At 45.2% G+C, this 26308-nt stretch overlaps 1 protein-coding gene across 4 annotated transcripts in view; it reads left to right on the forward strand.

The window, feature by feature from the left end:
* The window catches only part of LOC119971178 (myosin-3), a 1049419-nt gene that overhangs the window by 709606 nt on the left and 313505 nt on the right, over window positions 1-26308 (forward strand). For all 4 annotated transcript variants that reach the window (XM_038806379.1, XM_038806381.1, XM_038806380.1 and 1 more), the window contains 2 exons: window positions 16011-16178; window positions 21192-21275. In XM_038806379.1, coding sequence (XP_038662307.1) covers window positions 16011-16178; window positions 21192-21275 — 252 coding nt within the window. The remainder of the gene's footprint in view (window positions 1-16010; window positions 16179-21191; window positions 21276-26308) is intronic.

A 26308-nucleotide genomic window follows, 5' to 3' on the forward strand; every position in this document is an offset into this window, starting at 1 on the left:
CTCTGGCTAAAGAGTGTTGCAAATGCTTCAGCCTTAAGTTTGCACATATGTGCTGGACTCCTTCATCATTGAGGATGGGGATATTTGTGGAGACTCCTCCTCCAGTGAGTTGTTTAATTGTCCATCACCATTCACAGTTGGATGTGGCAGGACTGCAGAGCTTAGATCAGATGTGTTGGATGTGGAATCGCTTAGCTCTGTTTATTACTTGCTGCTTATGCTGTTGACACACAAGTAGGCATGTGTTGTAGCTTCACCAGGCTGACAGCTCATTTTTAGGTATGCCTGAAGTTGCTCCTGGCATGTTGTCTTCCCTGAACCAGTGTTGATCCCCTGGCTTGGTGGTAATGGCAGAGTGGGGGATATGCCAGACCATGAGGTTGCAGATTGTGGTTGAATTCCCCCACCCAGAGGCAAATTTCTTTACAAACCAGGAAAAACAATCGGCTAGAAATTGGCCTGCACCAAATGCTGGGCATAGAGATTGCAATAATTAACCTGCCCCGATGGTGGGGAGGTAGAGGGGATGCAATTGTAGCATTGTTTTGGCCAGGGCCTATACTCCTGGCTGCCTCAGCACCCAGCAGTAGGCCAAGGAGTATGTGCTGATAGCTTGTGATGCAATCAGCTTGAACTTCTTAAAAACAGTCTGACCCCAGTTGTACTAATTCACTGCCTAATGCAATTGCCGCAATTCCGAACAAGGTAAATGGAGCACCAGAGCATGAGAGGGCTCCCATAGTTTTACGGATATGTGCTGGAGGCCTCCATAGTGGGTGCAGAAGATGAGAAGTGCAGCATGAGAAGTGAATGGTCGAAGATGTCATGTGAAGGTGTATTCATCAACCATGACCACCTATCAGAGGTTGTTGTAGCACCTTGGGGCACACTGTAGTGCAGTGTTTAGCACTGCTCCCTCAGAGTGGCCGGGGCCCGGGTTCAATTCTAGCCTTGGGTGACTGTTTGGAGTTTGTATGTTCTTCCCGTGTCTGCGTGGGTTTCCTCAGGGTGTTTCTGTCTCCTCCCAGTTCAAAGATGTGCAAGTTAAGTGGATTGGCCATGATAACTTGCCCTATAGTGTCCAGGGATGTGCAGGTTAGGTTACAATGTAAATGACTTCTGCTCAAGGAACTCTGGTTTAGAAAAACACATGCATTTATGTAACTCCTAACACAAACTTAGGATGCTTTATGGCCAATTAAGTACTTTTGATATGAAACCACTGTTGTAATGTAGGAAACAATAAGCAATGTAGGAAAAGCTGAGGATCTCAATTGGGTTGTAGGCAATGCTGCTGGGAGTGCACAGCAAAATGCTGGATGAATTAGCTAGCCTGCCAAACAGCCTCCTGCTCTCTCAAAGAACATGGAGTAGTCAGGCTGCAACTTGGAAGAGGGCGTCGCATTGAGCTTGTCTTCTCAGCAGCCTCTACACCTCTTTATCATGCTTCAGACGAAGAAGCACTGGTACTGTGTGTTCTTTGGTGAGTGGCAAGCGGATATGTCAAATGAACCTGCATGGTACATGTTCGTAAATCGAACATAACCCAGTCATGACAGCGCTATTTCAGAGGCTTCCAGTACATACAGATATGCCTTCTCAGCATGGGCTGCAATGGCAGAAGCAGCTAGAGGCACAACACAACCCACTCGAGTTCCTTTGGCTTCCATAGTGAAATTTCCAGCAGCACTCTGGGTGCCCATTTCACACGCTACAGGCGGAATTTTCCCATATTTCTTTCCAGAGTGTCAGACTCGGATTGAAACCCGGCGTGTAACTCTCCAGTTGCACAACTGAGTTTTTAGTCCCAATTTTGAGCCTCTCTGGAAACCGTTCATGGTTCACACTGTCACTATCGGGAACCCACCACAAGCATTAGCACCCCCCCCCCCCCCCCCCCCCCCCCCCCCCCAACCACCACCAACAAGCATAATGTGAACCCCACCCACAATAGGGCTCCCCAGAGGGACCGCAGTGCACAGCTTGGCACTGCCGACCAGTGACAGGAGGCAGTTCCAGGGCACTGTTCGGGCATGTTCATCTACCCCCAAGGTCTATACTTACCTTTGTGCCCTTGGGGGAGTCCATTGACTGATTCCCCTTTTTCCAAACCTGTTGTAAACCTCGCCAACGTGACATCACATTGGTGAGGTTTCAATATTCAGTGAGAGGAGTTCATGTGGCGATGGGGCTTGGTAATAATGTTAAAATATATGCAAATTTAGTAAGATGCGTCCTCACCCTTTGTGGGCATGAACCATGTTACATCACTGTCGACGGGCGTGGAAAATCAGGGAACGAGATCTTGCCGGCGAAAATCTGATTTCCTGATTCTAACGAGGATTTGCGCCCGCGTTACCATTCCCGCTGACAATGGGTGCAAAATCGCCCCTACATGTTAGCAAGCAAAACATTGCTGTCAGACATGCTGTTAAAAACCCTGGATAATGTTATCTCTCCTTTCATATGCTATATTCTGGATAAGCTTTTGCCCCGTGATATGCAGTTAAATAAAATGCAGTTTAAGTCACCCAGTGCAATACATGTACATTTTTAAAAGTGGTGCTATAAGGGATTTTTTCATCTATACTGTTCCATACATTCAAGCATGACAACTAACATCAAAAATGAAACTCAATAAACTGTACTCAACAAGCTGCAACTGAATATTGTATGAAAAGGCACAGGTGTTAGCATGTCTCGAAATGTAATACGCCTTTGGATTTGGATGATGTTCATTAACTATTTTAACTTTATTATCAGTGGAGCATAAAATAAGGCAAGTGGTAAAATGAGTGTCCAACCTGAACCTACAGTATCCCAGTTGAGTGGATTATGTTAAAATCAAGGCTTTTAGGTCTGTTAAATGCCTCAACTGTTAGTTTGAGTTATACAAAGAAAAAAGAAAAGTACAGCACAGGAACAGACCCTTCGGCCCTCCAAGCCTACGCCGACCATGCTGCCCGTCTAACCTAAAACCTTGTGCACTTCCAGTGTCCGTATCCCTCTATTCCAATCCTATTCATGTATTTGTCAAGACGCCCCTTAAATGTCACTATTGTACCTGCTTCCACCACCTCCTCCAACGAGTTCCAGGCACCCACTACCCTCTGTGTAAAACAAACTTCTCTCACACATCTCCTCTAAACTTTGCCTCCCGCACCTTAAACCTACGTCCCTAGTAATTGACTCTTCCACCCTGGGAAAAGCTTCTGACTATCCCCTCTGTTCATGCCCCTCATAATTTTGTCGACTTCCATCAGGTCGTCCCTCAACCTCCGTCGTTTCAGTAAGACCAACCGAGTTTATCCAACCTCTCATAGCTAATGTCCTCCAAAGCAGGTAGCATCCTGGTAAACCTCTTCTCTACCCTCTCCAAAGCCTCCACATCCGTATGGTATTGTGGCAGCCAGAATTGAACACTATATTCCAAGTGTGGCCTAACTAAGGTTCTATACAGCTACAGTTTCACTTTCCAATTTTTATATTCAATGCCCCGGCCGATGAAAGGAAGCATGCATTTTGCCTTCTTGACTACTGTCTCTACCTACCATGGACCTGTACACCCAGATCCCTCTGCCTGTCAATACTCTTAAGGGTTCAGTCATTTATTGTATTAGACCTTCCAAAATGCATTACCTCACATTTGTCCGGATTAAACTCCATCTGCCATCTCTCCACCCAAGTCTCCAACTAATCTATATCCTGCTGTATCCTCTGACAGTCCTCATCACTATCCGCAATTCCACCAACCTTTGTGTTGTCCGCAAACTTACTAAACAGACGAGTTACATTTTCCAACAGATCATTTTTTTAAAAATGTTTTTGTATTGAAGCTCACATTTATACATTGTGCAGAGATGATTGAAATGGTTATTACTTACAATTTACATGTGGCCCTGGTTCCTATATGTCCCCCCCGCACCCCTCCATTTCTATCCGTTATTGGCTGCAAACAGGTCTTGGAACAGGCTGATGAATTGCCCTCGCGCTTTGTAGAAGCCCTCGTCCGACCCTCGGATAGTGTATGTGATCTTCTCCAGATGGAGAAATTCCGACAGCTCTGCCAGCCAGTCTGCAGCTGTGATTGGTGATGCTGATCGCCAGCTGAGCAGGATTCTCCAGCGGGCGATTAAGGAAGCAAATGCAAGGGCGTCAGCCCTCTTCCCCATATGAAGTTCTGCTGGTCCAATACCCTGAAGACTGCCAGCCTCGGGCACAGCTCTACCCTCACCCCCACAACTTGGACATCGCTTCAAAGAAGGCTGTCCAAAACCAGACAAGCCTGGGGCATGCCTTGAACATGTGGGCATGGTTGGCCAGGAGTCCCTAGCACGGTTCACATTTGTCCTCCGCCTCCAGGAAGAACCTGCTCATTCAGATTCTGGTTAGGTGTGCTCTGTGTACTACCTTAACCTTGTGCAGGAGGAGGTGGAGTTTGTCCCTGCTTAGCGTTTCGCTGCAGAGTCCCCACCTACTTCCGTCCCTAGTGGGCAGCAGTGGTTCGCACAATTGCTTCACAGCTCCAGGGTCCTAGGTTCAATTCCCGGTTTGGTACTCCGGGTGCTCCGGTTTCCTCCCACAGTTTAAAGATGTGCAGGTGAGGTGGATTGGCCATGCTAAATTGCCCTTGGTGTCCAAAATTGCCCTTAGTGTTGGGTGGGGTTACTGGGTTACGGGGATAGGGTGGGGGTGTGGGCTTGGGTAGGGTGCTCTTTCCAAGAGCCGTTGGAGACTCAATGGGCCGAATGGCCTCCTTCTGCTCTGTAAATTCTATGATCTAGTTTGTCCTCCCACTTCTGTCTTGCTCCATCAATGGTGCTCTTGCCCTTTCTAAAAGTCGTCTGTACATGTCCCCACTGTTCCATACTGTCCACAATCAGTAGCTCCTCCAACATTGTGTCTCTCGGGTACCTCGTTGTCTCCTTGTGGAGAGCATTTCCGACTTGTAAATGTCGGAGTTCCTATCCATTCGGTAATTCTAGTCTTTCCATCAGCTCTTCCAATGTCGCGAATTGTCCCCTGTGTAGAAGTCCCTGATCGCTAGCGTTCCCCCCCCTATCCTGTCTCCACCTCTGAAAGGTGGCGTCTAGCATGGCTGGTGGGAATCTGTGGTTACCACAGGTGGGGCCTTGGTGGGCACCTCGTTTAAACCAAAGTGTTGTCTCATCTGGTTCCAGGTTCTTAGCGTTGCTACCACCACTGGGCTGGATGAGCGTGTGTCAGTGGGGGTGGGAGCGCTGTCGTGACGAGGGTTGGAGGGTTGTCCCCATGCAGGAAGAGGACTCCAACCTCACCCATTCCGTGTTCAGTTCCCTTACCCACCCCCTCACTCTCTTGTTTGTGGCTGCCCAGTGGTAGTATTGCAAGTTCGGGAGGACCAGGGCGCTCAGCTTCTTCTCCTCTGCAGTTTTGTCTTAGGGATTCCTGCTGCCTAGCTGCCCTCTCTTCCCTGTGTCTTTGAGCCTTCTCGGCTATAATCTCTCTCCTAATCGCTGCCTTCAGTGCACCCAGATTGGGAAAGGTGAGAATTCCCCCATCTGGTTATTAGCAATGTGTTTGCCTATGACCTGTGATGTTTTCTGGCAGAAGAGGTCTGTATCCAACCTTCATGTGGGGGGATTGGGCTATCCCCACCATACTTACCTGATGGACGTGCCTCTGCACTCTGGAGTTTTCCTTTGTTAAGAGGCCGTCCAAAATGGCCGCTGTCACCGTTCTTACCATTAGGCCTGGCCCCTGTGCTCCGGAGAGTTCCTTTGTTCAGGGACCCTCCAACTATGTGTATGCCACATGGGTGGGCCCCTGCGCTCCAGGGAATCCCTTTGTTCAGGGACCCTCCAAAGTGGCTGCTTACAGAGTCATCTTGCTCCCTCAATCTGAACTTTACATGCTGAAGCCACTCGACAGCTCTACCCTTCCTTCTCATTGTGTTCCCCTTCCCCCCTCTGTCCCCCCTTTCTATCCCCCTCCATCCCCCCCCCCCCCCCCCCCCCCCCCCCCCCCCCCCCGTGGTCCCCTCATCCCTATTTCCTCTCTTTCATTCCCCTTCCTTACCTCTGTGGTCCCACCCCCTTGCTTTCATGCTTCCTAGCATTAGCTTTCCCCGCTAGTGTGGTGGCCCCACTCTCGGGGCTGATTTACCCCTTCCCTACGCCGGATCAATAGCTGTTCCCTCTGTCTCCTTCTTCACCCTCTTCTGCGCTCCGCTGCCCTCACCCTTTCCTGTGAGCTGGTCTTTTGCTCAAAGTGAGGCAGTACTGTCCCGCTACAATATTGTTCATGTCCATCATTTTTCTTTCTCCTCTCTTTCTCTGCCTCTTCTTCAATGCTGCCTTGTCTGCTCCTTGTCCGGGCCATTCGTCTACAAAAACTCGTCTGCTTCTGCCGGGGTGCTGAAATAATGTTCCTTGTTTTGGTATGTCACCCAGAGCCTGGCTAGGAATAGCATCCCAAATTTTTGTACAGAGCTGATTTTGCTTGGTTGAACTCAGCCCTGTGCTTTGCCAGGTCTGCCCCAATGTCCAGGTATACCTGCATTCTGTGTCCTTTCCAACTGCTCACTTTTGCCTTGCCCAAAACAGGATCTTCTTCCGATCCTGGTATCTGTGTAGTTTGGCGTTTATCGCCCTTGGCTGCTTCCCAGCCTTGAGCTTCGGTTGGAGTGACCTGTGTGCCCTGTCGATCTCCGGTGGCTTGGCGAAGTTGCACCTCCAGACTAAGCTGCCCAGCATCTGGGCTACATAGTCTGACAGGTCCCTGCCCTCGATTCCCTCTGGCAGGCCCACGATTCGGATGTTTTGGCGGCAGGACCAATTCTCCTGATCCTCGACCTTCCCCTTCAGGCTCCCCTGGGTTGCCAGGAACCTTGTTATTTCGGCCTACAGAGCAACAATCCTGTTGCTCTGGTCCGTCAATGCCTTTTTAAATTCTTGGATCATCTTCCCCTGAGCCTTCAGCTTCTTCTCCATTCCGTCGATCGCTGTCTGCATGGCGGCCAGCGTCTCCGTCACCGCCACCTTGACTGCTAACTGGATCTCTACTTTAATCGCCTCCCTCATCGTCATCAATTCCTTAGTCAGGAATATCTACCATCCATCTCCAGACGGGGTGGGGGGGTGCCATTGTTCGAGTCGTCATTCCCCCCTCTCTCGGGGGGGGGGGGGGGACACACACCTCACCTCGTGGGTTTACCGACTCGCTCGCTATTCCTGACCTTTTCCACTGCTTCTTCCTTCTCTGCGGCCTATTGAGCTCCCATTCACTGGCATACTGCACCTTTCCTCTTCCTTTCTTGTTTGTGGGTAAATGAATCTGAACGATTTGGCTAAATTCGTCCAAAAGTGCTTATTTTATTGTAGTCTGGAGGAGAGCCACCTGAATTGCGACTGCTCAGCCACATCCCCATCACCGGAAGTCTCCGCCAAGTCATTTATATATACTACAAATAGCACTGATCCCTGCAGAACAGCACTCGTCACAGCCTTCCATTCAGAAAAGCTTCCATTGCTACTCTCTGTCTTCTATGACCGAGCCAGTTCTGTGTCCATCTTGCCAGCTCACCTCTGGTCCCGTGTGAATTCACCTTCCGTACCAGTCTGCCATGAGGGATCTTGTCAAACGCCTTACTGAAGTCCATGTCGACAACATCCACTGCCCTACCTTCATCAATCATCTTCGTCACTTCCCCGAAAAATTCAATCAAGTTAATGAGACATGACTTCCCCTTCACAAAACCATGCTGCCTCTCGCTGATACATCCATTTGCTTCTCAATGAGAGTAAATCCTGTCTCCAAGAATCTTCTCCAATAATTTCCTGTCACTGACATAAGGCTCACCGGCCTGTAATTTCCTGGATTATCCTTGCTACCCTTCTTAAACAAAGGTTCAACATTAGCTATTCTCCAGTCCTCTTGGACCTCACCTGTAGCCATTGAGGATACAAAGATTTCTGTCAAGGCCTCCAAAATTTTCTCCCTTGCCTCACTCAATATTCTGGGGTAGATCCCATCAGGCATCAAAGGTAGTAATCTCAGGATTGCTACCAGTGCCACGAGCTAGTCAGAGTAGGAATGTCAGGATAGATAGGATGAATGCGTGGCTCGAGAGATGGTGCAAGAAGGAGGAATTCAAATTCCTGGGGCATTGGAACCGGTTCTGGGGGAGGTGGGACCAGTACAACCGGACGGTCTGCACCTGGGCACGACTGGAACCGATGTCCTGGGGGGGTGTTTGCTAGAGCTGTTGGGGAGGGTTTAAACCAATGTGGCAGGGGGGTGGGAACCAATGCAGGAAGTTGGAAGGTAGTAAAACAGGGACAGAAGCAAAAGGAAGTAAGGGGGAAAGTGTAAAGCAGAGAAGCCATAGTCAATAATCAAAAAGGGTGACAGTACAAGGTACAGTGACTGAGGGGAGCTTAGTGAATAGGCCCAGTAATACTAAAGCAATAAAACTGAAAGTAAAAATATTAATGGTAAGCGATGCGGCAGGTTGTTACATGAAGATATGGGTTCAACGACAAGGAAATTTAGGAGAAAAGGTAAGAGGAAATATAACTTAGGAGAGGTTACTGATCGAGATGTTAAGATTCAAAACAGAGGTAAAAAAGCCAACATAAGTGTACTTTACCTGAATGCTCGTAGTATTCGGAATAAAGTAAATGAGTTGATGGCGCAAATCATCGTGAATGACTATGATTTAGTGGCCATTACTGAAACATGGTTAAAGGATGGTCACGACTGGGAGTTAAATATCCGAGGGTATCAAACTATTCGGAAGGATAGAGTGGATGGTAAGGGAGGTGGTGTAGCTCTGTTATTTAAGGATGACATCTGGGCAATAGTAAGGGATGACATCGGTGCAACGGAGGATAAGGTTGAATCCATTTGGGTGGAAATCAGGAATAGTAAGGCGAAAAAGTCACTGATGGGGGTAGTCTATAGGTCACCAAATAGTAACATTATGGTGGGGCAGGCAATAAACAAAGAAATAACGGATGCATGTAGAAATGGTACAGCAGTTATCATGGGGGATTTTAATCTACATGTCGATTGGTTTAACCAGGTCGGTCAAGGCAGCCTTGAGGAGGGGGTTATAGAATGTATCCGCGATAGTTTCCTAGAACAGTATGTAATGGACCCTACGAGGAAACAAGCGGTCCTAGATCTTGTCCTGTGTAATGAGACAGGATTGATTCATGATCTCATAGTTAGGGATCCTCTCGGAAGGAGCAATCACAATATGGTGGAATTTAAAATACAGATGGAGGGTGAGAAGGTAAAATCAAATCCTAGTGTTTTGTGCTTAAACAAAGGAGATTACAATGGGATGAGAGAAGAACTAGCTAAGGTAGACTGGGAGCAAAGACTTTATGGTGGAACGGTGGAGAACCTTCCAAGCGATTTTTCACAGTGCTCAGCAAAGGTTTAAACCAACAAAAAGGAAGGACGGTAGAAAGAGGAAAAATCGACGGTGGCTATCTAAGGAAATAAGGGAGAGTATCAAATTGAAGGAAAAAGCATACAAAGTGGCAAAGATTAGTGAGAGACTAGAGGACTGGGAAATCTTTAGGGGGCAACAGAAAGCTACTAAAAAAGCAATAAAGAAGAGTAAAATAGATTATGAGAGTAAACTTGCTCAGAATATAAAAACAGATAGTAAAAGTTTCTACAAATATATAAAACAAAAAAGAGTGGCTAAGGTAAATATTGGTCCTTTAGAGAGGATGAGAAGGGAGTTTTAATAATGGGAGATGAGGAAATGGCTGAGGAACTGAACAGGTTTTTTGGGTCGGTTTTCACAGTGGAAGACACAAATAACATGCCAGTGACTGATAGAAATGAGGCTATGACAGGTGAAGACCTTGAGAGGATTGTTATCACTAAGGAGGTAGTGATGGGTAAGCTAATGGGGCTAAAGGTAGACAAGTCTCCTGGTCCTGATGGAATGCATCCCAGAGTGCTAAATGAGATGACTAGGGAAATTGCAAATGCACTAGTGATAATTTACCATATTCACTAGACTCTGGAGTGGTCCCGGTGGATTGGAAATTAGCAAACATGACACCACTGTTTAAAAACGGTGGTAGGCAGAGAGCGGGTAATTATAGGCCAGTGAGCTTAACTTCGGTAGTAGGGAAGATGTTGGAATCTATCATCAAGGAAGAAATAGTGAGGCATCTGGATAGAAATTGTCCAACTGGGCAGACGCAGCATGGGTTCATAAAGGGTAGGTCGTGCCTAACTAATTTAGTGGAATTATTTGAGGACATAACCAGTGCAGTAGATAACGGGGAGCCAATGGATGTGGTATATCTGGATTTCCAGAAAGCCTTTGACAGGGTGCCACACAAAAGGTTGCTGCATAAGATAAAGATGCATGGCATTAAGGGTAAAGTAGTAGCATGGATAAAGGATTGGTTAATTAATAGAACGCAAAGAGTGAGGATTAATGGGTGTTTCTCTTGTTGGCAATCAGTAGCTAGTGGTGTCCCTCGGGGATCAGTGTTGGGCCCACAATTGTTCACAATTTATATAGATGATTTGGAGTTGGGGACCAAGGGCAATGTGTCCAAGTTTGCAAACGACACTAAGATGAGTGGTAAAGCGAAAAGTGCAGAGGATACTGGAAGTCTGCAGAAGGATTTAGATAGGTTAAGTGAATGGGCTAGGGTCTGGCAGATGGAATACAATGTTGACAAATGTGAGGTTATCCATTTTGGTAGGAATAATAGCAAATGGGATTAGTATTTAAATGATAAAATATTAAAACATGCTGCTGTGCAGAGAGACCTGGGTGTGCTCGTGCATGAGTCGCATAAAGTTGGTTTACCTGTGCAACAGGTGATTAAGAAGACAAATGGAATTTTGTCCTTCATTGCTAAAGGGATGGAGTTTAAGACTAGGGAGGTTATGCTGCAATTGTATAAGGTGTTAGTGAGGCCACACCTGGAGTATTGTGTTCAGTTTTGGTCTCCTTACTTGAGAAAGGGCGTACTGGCATTGGAGGGTGTGCAGAGGAGATTCACTAGATTAATCCCAGAGTTGAAGGGGTTGGATTACGAGGAGAGGTTGAGTAGACTGGGACTGTACTCGTTGGAATTTAGAAGGATGTGGGGGGATCTTATAGAAACATATAAAATTATGAAGTGAATAGATAGGATCGATGCGGGAAGGTTGTTTCCACTGGCGGGTGAAAGCAGAACTAGGGGGCATAGCCTCAAAATAAGGGGAAGTAGATTTAGGACTGAGTTTAGGAGGAACTTCTTCACCCAAAGAGTTGTGAATCTATGGAATTCCTTGCCCAGTGAAGCAGTAGAGGCTCCTTCATTAAACGTTTTTAAGATAAAGATAGATAGTTTTTTGAAGAATAAAGGGATTAAGGGTTATGGTGTTCAGGCCGGAAGGTGGAGCTGTGTCCACAAAAGATCAGCCATGATCTCATTGAATGACGGAGCAGGCTTGAGGGGCCAGATGGCCTTCTCCTGCTCCTAGTTCTTATGTTCTTACTTTCTTATGTTCCAGAAACTTGCCATACTTATCCTTCTTCCTCACCGGAACATGCCGGTCCTGAATTTCTATCAACTGATGAAAGCCTCCCACAAGCCAAAAGTTGATTTACCCTCAAACATCTGTCCCCAATGTAGATTCTTCAGTTTTTGCCATAATTGTTATAATTTGCCTTCCCCCAATTTAGCGCCTTCACCTGAGGACTACTCATATCTTTATCCAACAGTTCTTTAAAATTTATTGAATTATGGTCACTGTTCCTGAAATGCTCCCCTATTGAAGCTTCAAACACCTGGCTCGGCTCATTTCCCAATACCAGATCCAGTACGACCCCTTCCCTCATCGGACTATCTATATATTGTTTCAAGAAGCCCTCCTTGAAAACTCTGCACCATCAAAGCACTAAGTGATTCTCAGTCAACATAGGGGACGTTAAAATCACCCACCACAACAGTCATGTTGCTTTTTCAAAATCTGCCGACATGCCTGCTCTTCCATCTTCCGCTGACTGTTGGGAGGCCTGTAATAAACCCCGAACATTGTGACTGCACCCTCCCTATTCCTGAGTTCTACCCCTATTGCCTTGCTGCATAGAATAGTACAGCACAGAACAGGCCCTTCGGCCCTCGATGTTGTGCCGAGCAATAATCACCCTACTCAAACCCACGTATCCACCCTATACCCGTAACCCAACAACCCCCCCCTTAACCTTACTTTTTAGGACACTACGGGCAATTTAGCATGGCCAATCCACCTAACCCGCACATCTTTGGACTGTGGGAGGAAACCGGAGCACCCGGAGGAAACCCACGCACACACGGGGAGGACGTGCAAACTCCGTACAGACAGTGACCCAGCCGGGAATCGAACCTGGGACCCTGGAGCTGTGAAGCATTTATGCTAACCACCATACTACCGTGCTGCCCAACGGCATGAGCCCTATGAAGTGTCCTCCTGTAGTCCAGCTGTGACATTCTCCTTAACCAGTAGTGCAACTCCCCCACCCCTTTTACTTCCCCCTATATCTCACCTGAAACTTCTAAATCCTGGAACATTTAGGTGCCAATCCCGTCTCTCCCTTAACCAAGTCTCTGTAATTCAACAATATCATAGTTCCAAGTATTAATCCAAGCTCTTTAAACTCATCTGCTTTACCTGTTATACTTCTTATATGTGGTTGTGATATTCAGGGATGACATTAGAACTGATTTTCTTTATCCCTATAAATGGTGAACCAATCTTTATGAAAACATTTCTCATTTGAATTTCAGCTGATTAAGGCGTTAATTATTCTTTTGATATTGCAGTTTCAGATATAGATTTTAAAATGTTTCATCAAACTTTATTGTATTGATAGCATGATTATTTTTGAAGAACATATTTACCAGTTATTTTTCTTTTTGCCAAACATTAATAAAAACGCATCATGTATCATATTTGAGTTTCTTTATTTTAAGGAGTAAAAGAGCTGATAGAAAATAATGTTGAATATAAACAACAATGATGCTTTCTTAATGATATAAATTTGGCAGCACAAATGTTTACCAACAGCAGAATTAAAATGTTAATAGCATTACATAGAATAGATGATGATGCCTTATTAAACCTTCCAGTGATCTTACAAGAGTGACGATGTCCCTTTAATTAGGGTACTGAGAGAACATTTGGAACTCTGCCACGTAGAAGAAGCTCACATAATAGTCTGTGGAAGATAAATTGGATAGCTTCCGAAAATGGGATTTTCAATGCCCAATTAAATTGTGCCAATTGATTGCAATAGAAGCGGAAAACCAACTTCATGTTGCATGCTAATTTGAATGACCTTTGAGTCCAGCCAGAGCTAACCATGCTGTTCATTGACTAGCGACATATCAACAGGAGGTTAATATCATGAATGACTAGCACCACTTAAATCTAACCTGAACTGCTTAAAGCTTATCTGCACTTCTTAAAAGGGAAGTGCAATCCAGCTGGAGCAGGTGCTGGGAGTTAAATGGTCCATGTGGGAAAGAGTGCAAAATTGCTCAACAAGGGAGAGAATAGGCTTTCTGACAAGAAGGAGAAGAGATGTCCTGTGCCCTCATGAAATCAGGAAGCCCTTCAGACCAATCATCCAGCTAAAGGACAGTAAGAGCAGAAAGCTATGGATGTCAATGCCAGGCTCTGAGGGCCTGGAGGCAGTCTTGCAAGAAGTTGAATGGCCTCACACAAGTAGTTAAAGTAAATGAATGTACCTTGAAATGCCATACCTCACCAACTGAATCAGCAGCCTCAGTCATTATTCACACTTCATCACTGTCACTCACATACCAACAATCTCTGACACTCAAACAAAAGTTACAAGAGAACATGTGATCAATGTCAAAGAACATGGCGATGCCAAAAAATAATTTTGCAGAGCATTTTCCAAAGCTTGCACCCCCAATTCCTAATTTCTTCAGCACATTTGTGAACCCAACCATGATGCAATCTATGTTGTCCAATGTCACAGCTTATACTGCAGCACAAGTAGAAGACACACTGTCTGAATTTTTCAGTAGAGGCATGCAAGCTTGGCCTGCTTCCAGAATGGTTGTGGATTACAGTGTTCAGAGGGGCTGGCACATCATCACAGCAATTCTGCAATCTGTCACTAGGTTACTAGGATTACTGGGAGAGTCTTCATGCCTCCCTGGAACGTGAGCCTGCTTTCCTCTCTCAAGATAACAATGCTCAATCTCTCACCCTGCCATTCCCCCAACAGCCAGCCAGCTCAGACTACAGTCACCTATGCCATGATGTCAACAAACAGACTTTATAGGCCCAGAGCTGTTCAAGGGTGTCCTGCAAGGTCATTTTCAGTCTCCCCTAGTGAAAGGAGCAGCCTTCCACCAGAAAAGTTGCAGCCACTGGGGGAGCAGTACATAGAAGTCAGACACCACGGAAATGGGCACAGATGAATAGTTGGCCTTTGGTTGCAATAAGGAATAGCAGGTGGCAAGATTTATCCACTGATGATGGTGAGGTTGTGCTGCATACAACGCGCCACCATGAATGTGAATAACTGCCCACTCCAGACAGCGAAAGCATTGTTTTAGCTCTCTTGGGCAATCCCCAGATTGAGGATTGTTTCAGCACGTCACTGGTTTACTCCATCACATTCCATTTTGCAGCTTGATTTCATTGTATGCATGGTCTGCACAGGTGCATTGGCTCTGCACCACAGTTATGAACCATTTGGTCAGCAGACAGACCTCATCGTCCAATAGTGACTCTGCTTTGCTGGGGGGCTCAAATGTAGCTGGCACATTGGACTGCCACAGTATGAAGACATCATGACTGTCGCCAGGATTTCAGGCATTGGCCTGCAGGATTTGCTGCTTATGGTCGCAAATCAGATGGGCATTGAGGGAGTGGAATTACTGTTGGTTCTGATGGAGTTGACATGTGGTGCCCACAAAGTGATGTGCATGCAGTTAATCCTGCAATCCTATAAAAGCTGCATACTCCCTCCACCTGCTGCCCTCTGGTAAGAGGGAATGAAATATATTTCACTGTCTTGAAATAAAGAGCTCTAGTAACTTTTTTTTGAAACAGGAAATGGCAAACTGCAAGATGTTGCAAATATCTCCAGCTCCAGTCTTGAAGGAGCCATGAACATACAAGTTCATCTCCATGGTCAACTTCACAGCCATTGGCATTGCAGTCTTATTCTGCTCAAAAATTGCAGCTGTGGTTATTGCCTAAGGATGTCCTTACTGAAGTGCATACATCTTGCCAGTTCTTCTGTAATGAGGTCCAGGTAGGACAGTTGCTCCCAGAACATCCAGGCGGATATGGCTTTCTACTAAGAGCCCTTCTCCCTCTCTCCAGCACTGTGCTGCACTTCAAAGGGAATGCTTAATAATGCACCTGTGTCTGGAACAAAAGGTTTGGGCTGAAGCCTTGAAGTTAGCAACAGCTCTTTTACCACCTACCACAATATTTCCTGTGGACTTCTACAGCTTGAAACAACTATAGAAAGAACAAAACACATGTAGAATCATAACAACAGCCTAAAGAAATCAACCAGCAACTAACCTGATGATCCCTTCAAAGAGCGTCAGAGAAGAACTTTTTGCTGCAGCTGAATGCATGTTTAAGAGCAAGGTTAAGCAAGAATGTTGCCTGTGTTCAAGAGCAGCTACTCACAATGATTGACAGCCTGAACTGCCTGTTTTGCATACTTCCAACGGATGCTTACTCTGTGCGTGTCCGCCCATCGTCATCATCAAGGTGACATCCAGCATGATTTGCCACACATATGTACATATATATGCTTGGCGCTCACCATCCTAAAAGTTCTACCCTGGATATAGGTTTGAGGTATTATAGTCAGATTAAGATGTAAAATGGACCCAGATCAGAGTGTTGCGTTTTTATAAAAGAAGCAATGTTACAATTGTTTAATATGTTAATTAGAATGAGTGTTATCATTTAAATTGCATTAATTACATCTTGTAATAAAATATTTTTGTATGCAGTTGTTCCGCAAAGAAGATTATCTTGAAAAAATGACAAAAGAGCTTGATGCTGTCACAGAAGAATCAATCCAACGTGCAGTGCAGCTTTCCAACAGTACTGTGGAGAAGCAGAAGCTGGAAGCAGACCTGACTCTCCTTAGTGAGAAGTACAAAGCAGCACAGCTAGAGGTAATTTTAATTCATAACTATTAAATCCACAATTTACATTTGTAGACAAATTAAAGAACCCAGCAATGTCCTGCTGAATTTAAAAACAGGGCATTATTAACATTCTTTAGTTTCCTGCTCAACTCAAATGGACAGTATTGCCCAGCAACAGAAGGCAACAAACAGGAATAGTGCCCAGCAATTGGAAGTGAGGGAGGGGGAAGACAGGGGAGGGAGAGAAACATGGACAGGAATGGTGGCATAGTGGTTATGTTACTTGATGAGAAATCTGGAGGCCCAGCTTAAAAATCCAGAGGCATGGGATCGAATCCCACTATCGAAGCTGATGAATTTAAGTCCCATCTCCATGTTTGAGGATACCTCCCGTTGTGGCCTTTCCACTATGCTAAATAGAATAGATATCAAACAGACCCAACAGCTCAAAAGCTTGGCATCCATGAGGCACTGTGGGTAATCAGCAACAGTAGAATTGAATTCCAACACAATCTGTAATATCATGGGCTGGCATATCCCTCCTTCTACAATTGCCACCAAGTCAGAGGGCGAACACCGGTTCAGTGAAGTGTACAGGAGAGAATACCAAAAGCAGCACCTGAAGAGGTGCTTCCAGACTAGCCTCGACCCTTACCAAACTGTTCCAGTACAGCTGCAACAGTGCCGTCTAAATTACGCTGTGAAAGATTGCCAGATATGTCCTGTGCACAAAAAAGGGACAAATCCAATGATCTACTGTCAATCATGAGGAAGGTGTCATCATAAAGCACAATGGTTGTGATTTTTGGAGGCCAATCATCCCAGCCCTAAGATGTCATCACTTCAGGGGTTTCTCGGTATTATTCTGGGAACAAGCATCTTTAGCTGCTTCACCAATGACCTCCCCTTTATCATAAGGGCAGAACTGAGGATATCTGTTGATGATTGTGTAGTGTTCAATTCCATTTGCCACTCCTCAGAAAATCAAGTAGTCCACAATAGCATGCTGCAAGGTCCAGGAATATTCCGGCTTGGGCTGTAACTTACAAGTGCCAAGCAATGACCATCTCCAAGAAAGAATCTATCCATATTCTTTCTACATTCAATGGTATTACTTAATGAGATGTGGGGTTGCTGGCTAGGTCAGCATTTATTGCCCATTCCTAATTGCCCTTCAGAGGACGGTGGTGAACTGCCTTCTTGAACCTCTGCAGTCCCTGAAGTATAGGTATGCTCACAGTGCTGTTAGGGAAGGAATTCCAGGATTTTGACCCAGCGACAGTGAAGAAATAGCGCTTTTCAAGTCAGGATGGTGGGTGACTTGGAGGGGAACCTCCAGGGAATGCTGTTCCCAGGCATTTGCTGCTCTTGTCCTTCCAGATGGTAGTGGTCATGGATTTGGAAGGTGCCTGCCAGAGGAACCTTGGTGAGCGCCTGCTGTGCAACCTGTAGATGGTACACAGAGCTGCCATTTGTGGAGGGATTGAATGTTTGTGGTAGGAGTATCAATCAAGCGGGTTGCCTTTTCCTGAATGGTGTTGAGCTTCTTGAGTGTTGTTGGAGCTGGACTAATCCAGGCAAGTGGAGAGTATTCCACTACACTCCTAACTTGTGCCTTGAAGATGCTGGACAGGCTTTGGGAAGGTCAGGAGGTGAGTTACCAGCTGCAGGATTCCTAGCCTCTAACCTGCTCTAGTAGCCACAGCATTAATGTGGCTAGTCCAGTTCGGTTTCTGATCAATGGCATCTCCCAAGATGTTGATGGTGGGAGATTCAGCAATGGTAATGCCATTGAATATCAAGGGTAATGGTTAGATCCTCTCTTGTTGGAGATGGTCATCGCCTAGCCCAAGACTGGATATTGTCTAAGTCTTGCTCCATTTGGATAAAAATTGCTTCAGTATCTGAGAACTCAATAATGTTGCTGAACATTGTGCAGTCATCTGCAAAAATGCCCACTTCTGACCTTATGGTGGAAGGAACTTCATTGATGAAGCAGCTGAAGACCATGATTAGTGGTGGGGAGAGAGAGGCTAGGACTTAGATTGAGGGTGGCCAAAGGCTTCTTTAAGAGTGTGGGAGGAAGTATTCCTGTTTCTCCTGACCCATAAAGGGTTGCTGAGAAAGGCACATCTTTTGCAGGCAACAGCTCCTGGGCGCGATTCTCCGCTCCCCGCGCCGGGTGGGAGAATCACGGGAGGGCCCCCCGACTAATTTCACGACCCCCTGGCGGGACCCCCCGCTCGGAAGAATCGCCGCTCACCATTTTTCACAGCGACCGCCGAGTCTCCGACCCTAATGGGCCGAGCGGCCAGCCGTTCGCGACCGTTTCACGACGGCGGCAACCACACCTGGTCTCTGCCATCGTGAAATCGTCGTGAGATGCCCGTTTTGGGGCTTGTAGGGGGCCTGGTGGGGAATGAGCACCACGACTGTGCTCGAGAGGGGACAAGCCCGCGATTGGTGCCCACCAATCGTCGGGCCGGCGTCTCAATCGGAAGCACTATTTCCCCTCCGCCGCCCCGCAAGATCAAGCCGCCACGTCTTGCAGGGTGGCTGAGGGGAAGATGGCAACCGCGCATGCGTGGGTTCGAGCTGTCAGCCGTCGTGATGTCAGCCGCGCATGCGCGGGTTCGAGCCGGCCAACCTGCGCATGCGTGGCTGACATCAGTTAGGCACCGCCGTCGCGTCATTCTCGGCGCGCCGCCTTGACGCAAGCGTCAATGCCCGGCGGCCGAGAATAACGGAGCGCCGCTCCTAGCCCCCCGGGTGGGGGTGAATTTGGTGAGAGGAGCGGGCTCCGAGGCCGTCGTGAAACCCGGCCGAGTTCACGACGGCCTTCACGATTTTTCCCGGGAGCGGAGAATCGCGCCCCCTGTCTCCAACGCCGCTGAATTTACCAGAACCTGGGCCGCAGCAATGAAGTTTAAAACATACACCCACTGCACTGTGGGCACCCAATTTAAATACATCAAGTAAGTTTCTCAACTCTCCACTTCAGGACATTGGAACACTATCGTATCCACCATCATTAAAAAGGTGGTGGGCACATGTATACTTCATTCCTATTTGTGCCGCCACTTACAAATCTCACTCTCCTTTCATAGGTGGAAGGGAAGGGTTGATATGGAGAACCTCATTCACACAAAAGCACAAGATTAAGTATCTGATAACATGGATTCAATTAGTAACTGAATTTTCCCCACAGAGAGAATTTTCTACCTCTGCACTGTTGGCAAGAAACTGTCAATTTCTAGTGGCACGTCATAGAATCATTGTGGGTAAAATATTTTGGGCAGCATACCAATCTATAATAACATTGGTCTATTTTCCTTGGCACTGCCTCATTCTTGGAAAAAATAGGCTGAAGGGTAAAGTGACCTTACTAGAGAACTAATTATGGGGCTAATTCATACTCCCAGTGGGAATTGTTTGCAAATTGGGACTCCCATAATGTTTTATTCCTGCCGGAGTATGGAAACAACTTTTCTAGTAGAAGGAGTTAATTAAAAATTGATGAGAAAGTTGTATTAAGAGGATGGTGTACGAGTACAGAATATAGTAGATTTTTTGAAGTTCTCATTCTGAATAAAGCTTTCAGTCTTTTTTCATGGGGCGGGGCCACATTCTGGAACAATAGACACCAGTTTGATGTTGGATAAACTAGGACAGTGAAGGCAGTTTTCTACGACACTGTTGAGCACTTTGTAATGTTTTATCACGATTGGAGCAATAGAATAAAGAAATAAAAGCTTGCTTTTTCTGCATCTTTAGGATGTCCTGAAGCATTTAATTGCCAATGAATTATCTTGAACTGGGGTTAAAGCTCATTTGCACAGAACAAGGCATCACAAACAGCAATAAGACAAATAACCAGATATCCTGTTTCAGTGATGATAGTTGAAAATTATTTTTATATCTATTCCAGGACTGTATTCTATGCCTTAATAATAGTGCAAATTTGATGCAAACATGCTCATTCACAGAATCCAGAAAAATACAGTGCAGAAAAGGCTCTTCGGCCCATCGAGTCGGCACATTAATAATGTACTTAAAGCACAGATGTGAACATCCTATAAAAGCTTACAGTTTGACGTCCAAGAAATAATTATTTTTGTAACAATTAAAAGGATACAGAAAGTACGTCATGACTAATCATCTGAAATAAACATTTTCTTAGTGGTTAGAATTTCTTTTTTTTTTCAATTAAGGGGCAATTTAGCATGGCCAATTCACCTAACCTGAACATTTTTTGGGTTGGTGGGGTAAGACCCACGCAGACACAGGGAGAATGTGCAAACTCCACACAGACAGTGACTCGGGGCCTGGACCGAACCCGGGTCCTTGGCGCGGTGAGGCAGCAGTGCTAACCACTGCGGCACCGTTCCGCCCATTGGTTAGAATTTCATGAGGGATGAAGTCACAAGTGGGTTTTTATAAGTCTTCAAATGGAATGGCTGCTGAATGTTCTATTTCTAAACTTAAATTTAGTTTGGTTCCAGAAAAGATGAAAAAAAGGCTTGAGACATATTTTGTAGCTGTTGTAACCAAATAAACAGTTGCAATGATGTCAGTTTGTTATTGTTGAGTCATACCTATGGAAATATGATTTTTATTTCCATTGATATTTCACTGCACAAGTTTTATAAATTTAATACAGGACATGGTTCGAAAGACAGTTAAAGGTAAAAGTATTAACTTATTAAAAATAGATGTTATCTTATTTTTATAAAGCATTGTAAAGCATTTACTGAAAGAACATGAGGGAAGTAGATTGACAAAATCTTCATGAGCAGCTTATCTATCAAGAAGTAGCTCATTTTAGATTGATAACTGCAAGATTCTACAAAGAGGTCTGTCTTGCTCAGTTTAATATTGTGACTGCAGAGTTCTAGAATAGAACGTTGTTGGTTATTAAACTTTGCAAAGATTTTGTTTAATTGTTCAAAACATGTTTTGTGTTTTTAAACTGGAACATCATAGTGAAACCAAGTCGATCATTTCATTGAACATCACTGAATTTTCTTTGCCATCTATCAGGTCAACAGTAGGGGTCAAGTTATTTTGAAGCTGAAAGCAGATTTGAAGACTGCAGAGGAAAACTTGAGAGTTACAAGGGAGGAGGTAAGTGCTGTAAAAAGAATTGCTTTTGGCTTCTACAAGTGTCACTGTTTGACATTTTTGAAGGGTCAATGATTCAGACAGATTTCTAGTTCTTTTGTAACATTTGAAAACATTTTAGAAAAGCACTGTCTTTAGAAAAGCAGACCATGTATCCCAAATAATGAGCAGTTTATCTTGAGTGCCTAATATTTAGTCATACCACAGTATCATGCACAAGGGATGTAACAATGATCTGCTTCGTGAACTTGTATACCCTGGGTATACAAGTAATTTTGCCATTTTTTGGCAAAGTGTCATCTCGGGCTGGAAAAGCAGCCCGTCGGCCTCGCTGCCAGTTTTTAGACGCTTTGGTGGAAAAAATTAAAAGGCGGGTCCCATGACGGTTTTTAAAAGGCGCCCCAGTGTAACAACCACCCCTCCCCTATCAATTCCACAGAACACTGCCCCCCGAGCAACACCCCTTGACACTGGCGGGGGGTGGGGGCAATTGCAACAGGAAACCCCACTAACGTAAAAACCATTTTGGGACTCGAGTGTGATTCTCTGCCCCTCTGCAGTTCCTGCCCCTTGAAAACAGGGGTGGAAAATCCCACCCCCCCCACCCCCATTACTGTGCACATGTTCCCGTGTCCATTACGTCTATCATCCAAAAGGCACATTTAAAAACGTTCTCCTGAGATTAGGCTCTTTAAAAAAACAAAAGATTTATTCATTTTATATTTATATTTTAATGCATAAACAGAGTACACTGGCACAGTGGTTAGCACTGCTGCCTCACAGCACCAGGGACCGGATTCAATTTTGTCCTTGCGTGACTGACTGTGTGGCATTTGCATGTCTCCCCGTGTCTGCGTGGGTTTCCTCCGGGTGCTCCAGTTTCCTCTCACAGTCCAAAGCTGTGCAGGTTAGATGGATTGGCCATGCTAAAATTGCCCCTTTGTGTCCAAAGATGATAATAATCTTTATTGTCACAAGTAGGCTTACATTAACACTGCAATGAAGTTACTGGGAAAAGCCCCGTGTCGCAACATTCCGGCTCCTGTTCGGGTACACTGAGGGAGAATTCAGAATGTCCAATTCTCATAACAAGCACGTCTTTCGGGACTTGTGGGAGGGAACCGGAGCACCCGATGGAAACCCACGCAGACACAAGGAGAACATGCAGACTCCGCACAGACAGTGACCCAAGCCGGGAATCGAACTTGGGACCCTGGAGCTGTGAAGCCATAGTGCTAGCCAGCAGGCTACTGTGCAGGTTAGGTGGGGTTATGGGGTTTGCGAGCTTGGGGGAATGAAGGTGACTCTGGGTAGGGTGTTCTTTGAGGGTTTTTATCATAGAATTTACAGTGCAGAAGGAGGCCATTCGGCCCATCGTGTCTGCACCGGCTCTTGGAAAGAGTACCCTACCACGGTCAACACGTCCACCCTATCCCCATAACCCAGTAACCCCACCCAACACTAAGGGCAATTTTGAACACTAAGGACAATTTATCATGGCCAATCCACTTAACCTGCACATCTTTGGACTGTGGGAGGAAACCGGAGCACCCGGAGGAAACCCACGCACACACAGGGAGGATGTGCAGACTCTGCACAGACAGTGACCCAAGCTGGAATCGAACCTGGGACCCTGGAGCTGTAAAGCAATTGTGCTATCCACAATGCTACCATGCAAATGTGCTGGGCCGAATGGCCTCCTTCTGCACTGTAGGAATTTTATTCTTCTATTTCAGTCCATTTGATAACACTCTTCATAGCTTTGCCTGTTGGTTGGCTAAATATAATTTTTTGACAAGTAATTACCTGGGGGAGGCAGTGGCATGGTGGTATTGCCGCTAGACTCGTATCCAGAGACCCAGGGTAATGCTCTGGGGACAAGGATACAAATCCCACCGTGGCTGATAGTGAAATTTGAATCCAATAAAAATTAAATGATGACTGTGAAACCATTGTCGATTGTCGTTTAAAAAAAACATGTGATTCACTAATGTCCTTTAGAAAAGAAAATCTGGTGTACTTATCTGGTCTGACCGATATGTGACTCCAGACTCCCAACAATGTGGTTGGACTTTAAATGCTCTCGCAGATGCCCACCTTCCATGAATGAATACAAAAATAAATGTTTTAACCGTCGAGCTAAGTGGGTGGGGTTCTCTCTATTTGCATTAATTCTTTACCACAGGTCTGTTTGTACTTTCTTATCTGGGCATAAAGTCGAAGACATGACTGCTACCACTTCCTCAACTCTGCATGTGTAGAGAGATTGGCAAGTTGACCTACCACTTAAAATCTATTACCTATCCCACTCTGGGAACCTACAGCTCACGCGAACATATGAAATTAATAGTGGGAAGACTAGTTGGTGTATTAGCCTGTCCCTTTCTGTCATGGTGCAGCTTAAACATACCAATACTCCCATTGCTCCTCCCCACAACACTTTCCACCATCTAACCCTTCCTCCCCACTTTACCACAGGCCAACCATGCAAACACATGACAGAGGCAACAAAACAGAAAAAAAATAGGCTAATGAAACTCAAGTCCTGAAGGTGATTGAACAGTTCCAGGAAACAAAAGTAACTTTGAGACAGATTCCCTCAGTAGCCTACCTACCTTTTGTATGCAATGATGTCAACCTCTTATCAACTCATCTAGCTCCCACTTGAACTTTTGTGGCAAATCTGCATCTTCCCATGAGTGTCCAACTTGTTCCTTCAGTTGACAACTCATTGAAAATCAATTTCTCCTGACATTTAATCTAGTTCCCTGTGACCATAGTTTGCTTTCATACACCCTAACCCACAATAACCTTTCAAACTCAAATCCACTTTGCTCCTTCACTAGGACAGACGGTTGCTCCAAAGAGAAAGGTTTTCAAATGATTGTGGAAGCCATGTTTCCAAAACAGCAATGCAACTCTTGACCTCAAAGAGTAACCTTTGTTTTTCTAAGCAGTGAAAATAAATTCATAATATTGTCATCACCCTGCAGATTTGCTTGAAATTTTTTATGTATGCACTTTTTTGTGGAATGACAGTTCCTACAATTCCTAGAAGCGACAGACTATAATACTGTTTGCTTGTATATTGTACATTTGTGACTTAATTTATTTGTTTATTTAATTATTCATTCATTTATTCATAATTGAAGTACATTTGGGGAGCTCATTATTGTCCAGAGGTCTGTTTCTAGAAAATACATGTGTGTGGCTTGTTTATAATTATTTTTTGATCAGACTTGAAGAGTTATTCATTGTGTTGTGAGCATTTAGAGAAAGGCTTTTTGATTAAAGCGTGTCTGATTATTTCCAAGTTTAGTCTTCCATATATACATGATGACAGATGCAGGGAATTTCAGAACAATTTTTAATTGAGTTCATAAATATCTGCTGAAGCCCACCCTGCCAGCGGAACGGCTCCCCCCGCCCAACTGTGACGCGCTGGACTCAGTCCGCAGCCGCCATGCGAGGTCCCCTAACATTGTGAGGACACACGCCCTACACCATCGGGGACTCGGCCCATCGGGGGCCGAGCATCAGAGAGAGCCTAGGATGACGTCCTGAGGCTGTCCATACGGCATGCAGCGTACTTCCCGAGTACGCTGTTTTTGAGGAGGCGGAGCATCACAAAAACAACGCCCCCCTCGATTCCGGCGTAAACATGGAATTTCCAGCCGATTGCCAAATGCGATTTCTGCCTCGGCGTTCGGAGAATCCCGCCCCTTTTCCATCACCTTGTCAAGATCATTCAGGATCTTTTATAATTCAATCAAGTCACCCCTCAATCTTCTTTTTTCAATATATTTTTATTAGTCTTTTTCCATTTTTACAAATAACGCAACAAACCATCAAAACTTGTACAGTACAGCGTGAATATTTCTCCATATATGAACAGAAAAAGACAGGAGGACACCAACGTAGTTAGTTCAGCTCAATCACTAAGCTCGGCGCCTTCATTTATACCAAAAGTAACATTGAACCGACAAGTGAGAGGATGGGGAAAGAGAGTATAAAGCCATGAAAACATGGCAAAATGGTGCACACCCTCTTGTACAGCATGTTAAAGACAGTGTCACAGAGCTTATGGAATACCTTATCGGAGCAAGTCTTTGATTCCCTCGCCGAGCATTATGAAACCTTTATATTTGCGACAGGGGCCACATAATTTTCGTAATGCATCCGATCTGGACTGGAAAATACAGGTTAGGAATTCCATAGGAATACATTCCGTGATAATTTTATGCCGATTCTCAACTGAAGGAGATTTATTGCTAATCCAGGAACAGGAAATATTCTTCCGTGTTCCAAAGGTTAGGATTTTATACAGCTCTTTTTCATTAGCATCAATTATTTTTCTGTCTAGCAGTCCCCAGAAATTAAGAGCAAAAGATCAAATTCTAAGGCTCTATCAAATATTTTCTCAAGTTCTTTCAGTACACTAGGCCAGTAGGATTTGATTTTGACACAGGACCAAACACAATGGGTGCAATTCATCCACTGCTTTGCGCCTGGCGTGAAATCGGGCACAATGGGAGACAAGTGGAGACCAGTCATGATGGCCACTAAGGTGTCTTGGGTATCATTGGAGTCCCCAGGGTGGTTGGGGACAGGGTAGGGCAGTACACTGGCACTCCCCTGGCACCTGATCAATCACTAATAGATCTAGACTACAGACCATCTCATGGTGCAGGGGTGGTGCAGGAAGGAGTATAGAGACATATTAAGAAACTGAGTAAAAAATCCAGCCCAAGGGAATTGAGTTCCTACAATGTGACTCCTTTTGAAACCAATAATTAAGAAGCCCAGCAGGGAAATATTTAGTAACGGGGAATCAAGTAGAGCAGATATGAGAAGTAAAAGTAGGGGAACATCTAGCCAATAGTGACCATAATATAATATATTTTAAGATGATGGTAGAGAAGGATGGCAGGAATCGATTGGTGAAAAGCTGATTTTCAGGAGCTGAGAATAGAAATTGGGAAAATCAATTGAACAAAGAACAATACAGCATAGTAACAGGACCTTCGGCCCTCCAA

This window comes from Scyliorhinus canicula, chromosome 9 (assembly GCF_902713615.1).
Source record: "Scyliorhinus canicula chromosome 9, sScyCan1.1, whole genome shotgun sequence".
NCBI classification, from domain to species: Eukaryota; Metazoa; Chordata; class Chondrichthyes; order Carcharhiniformes; family Scyliorhinidae; genus Scyliorhinus; species Scyliorhinus canicula.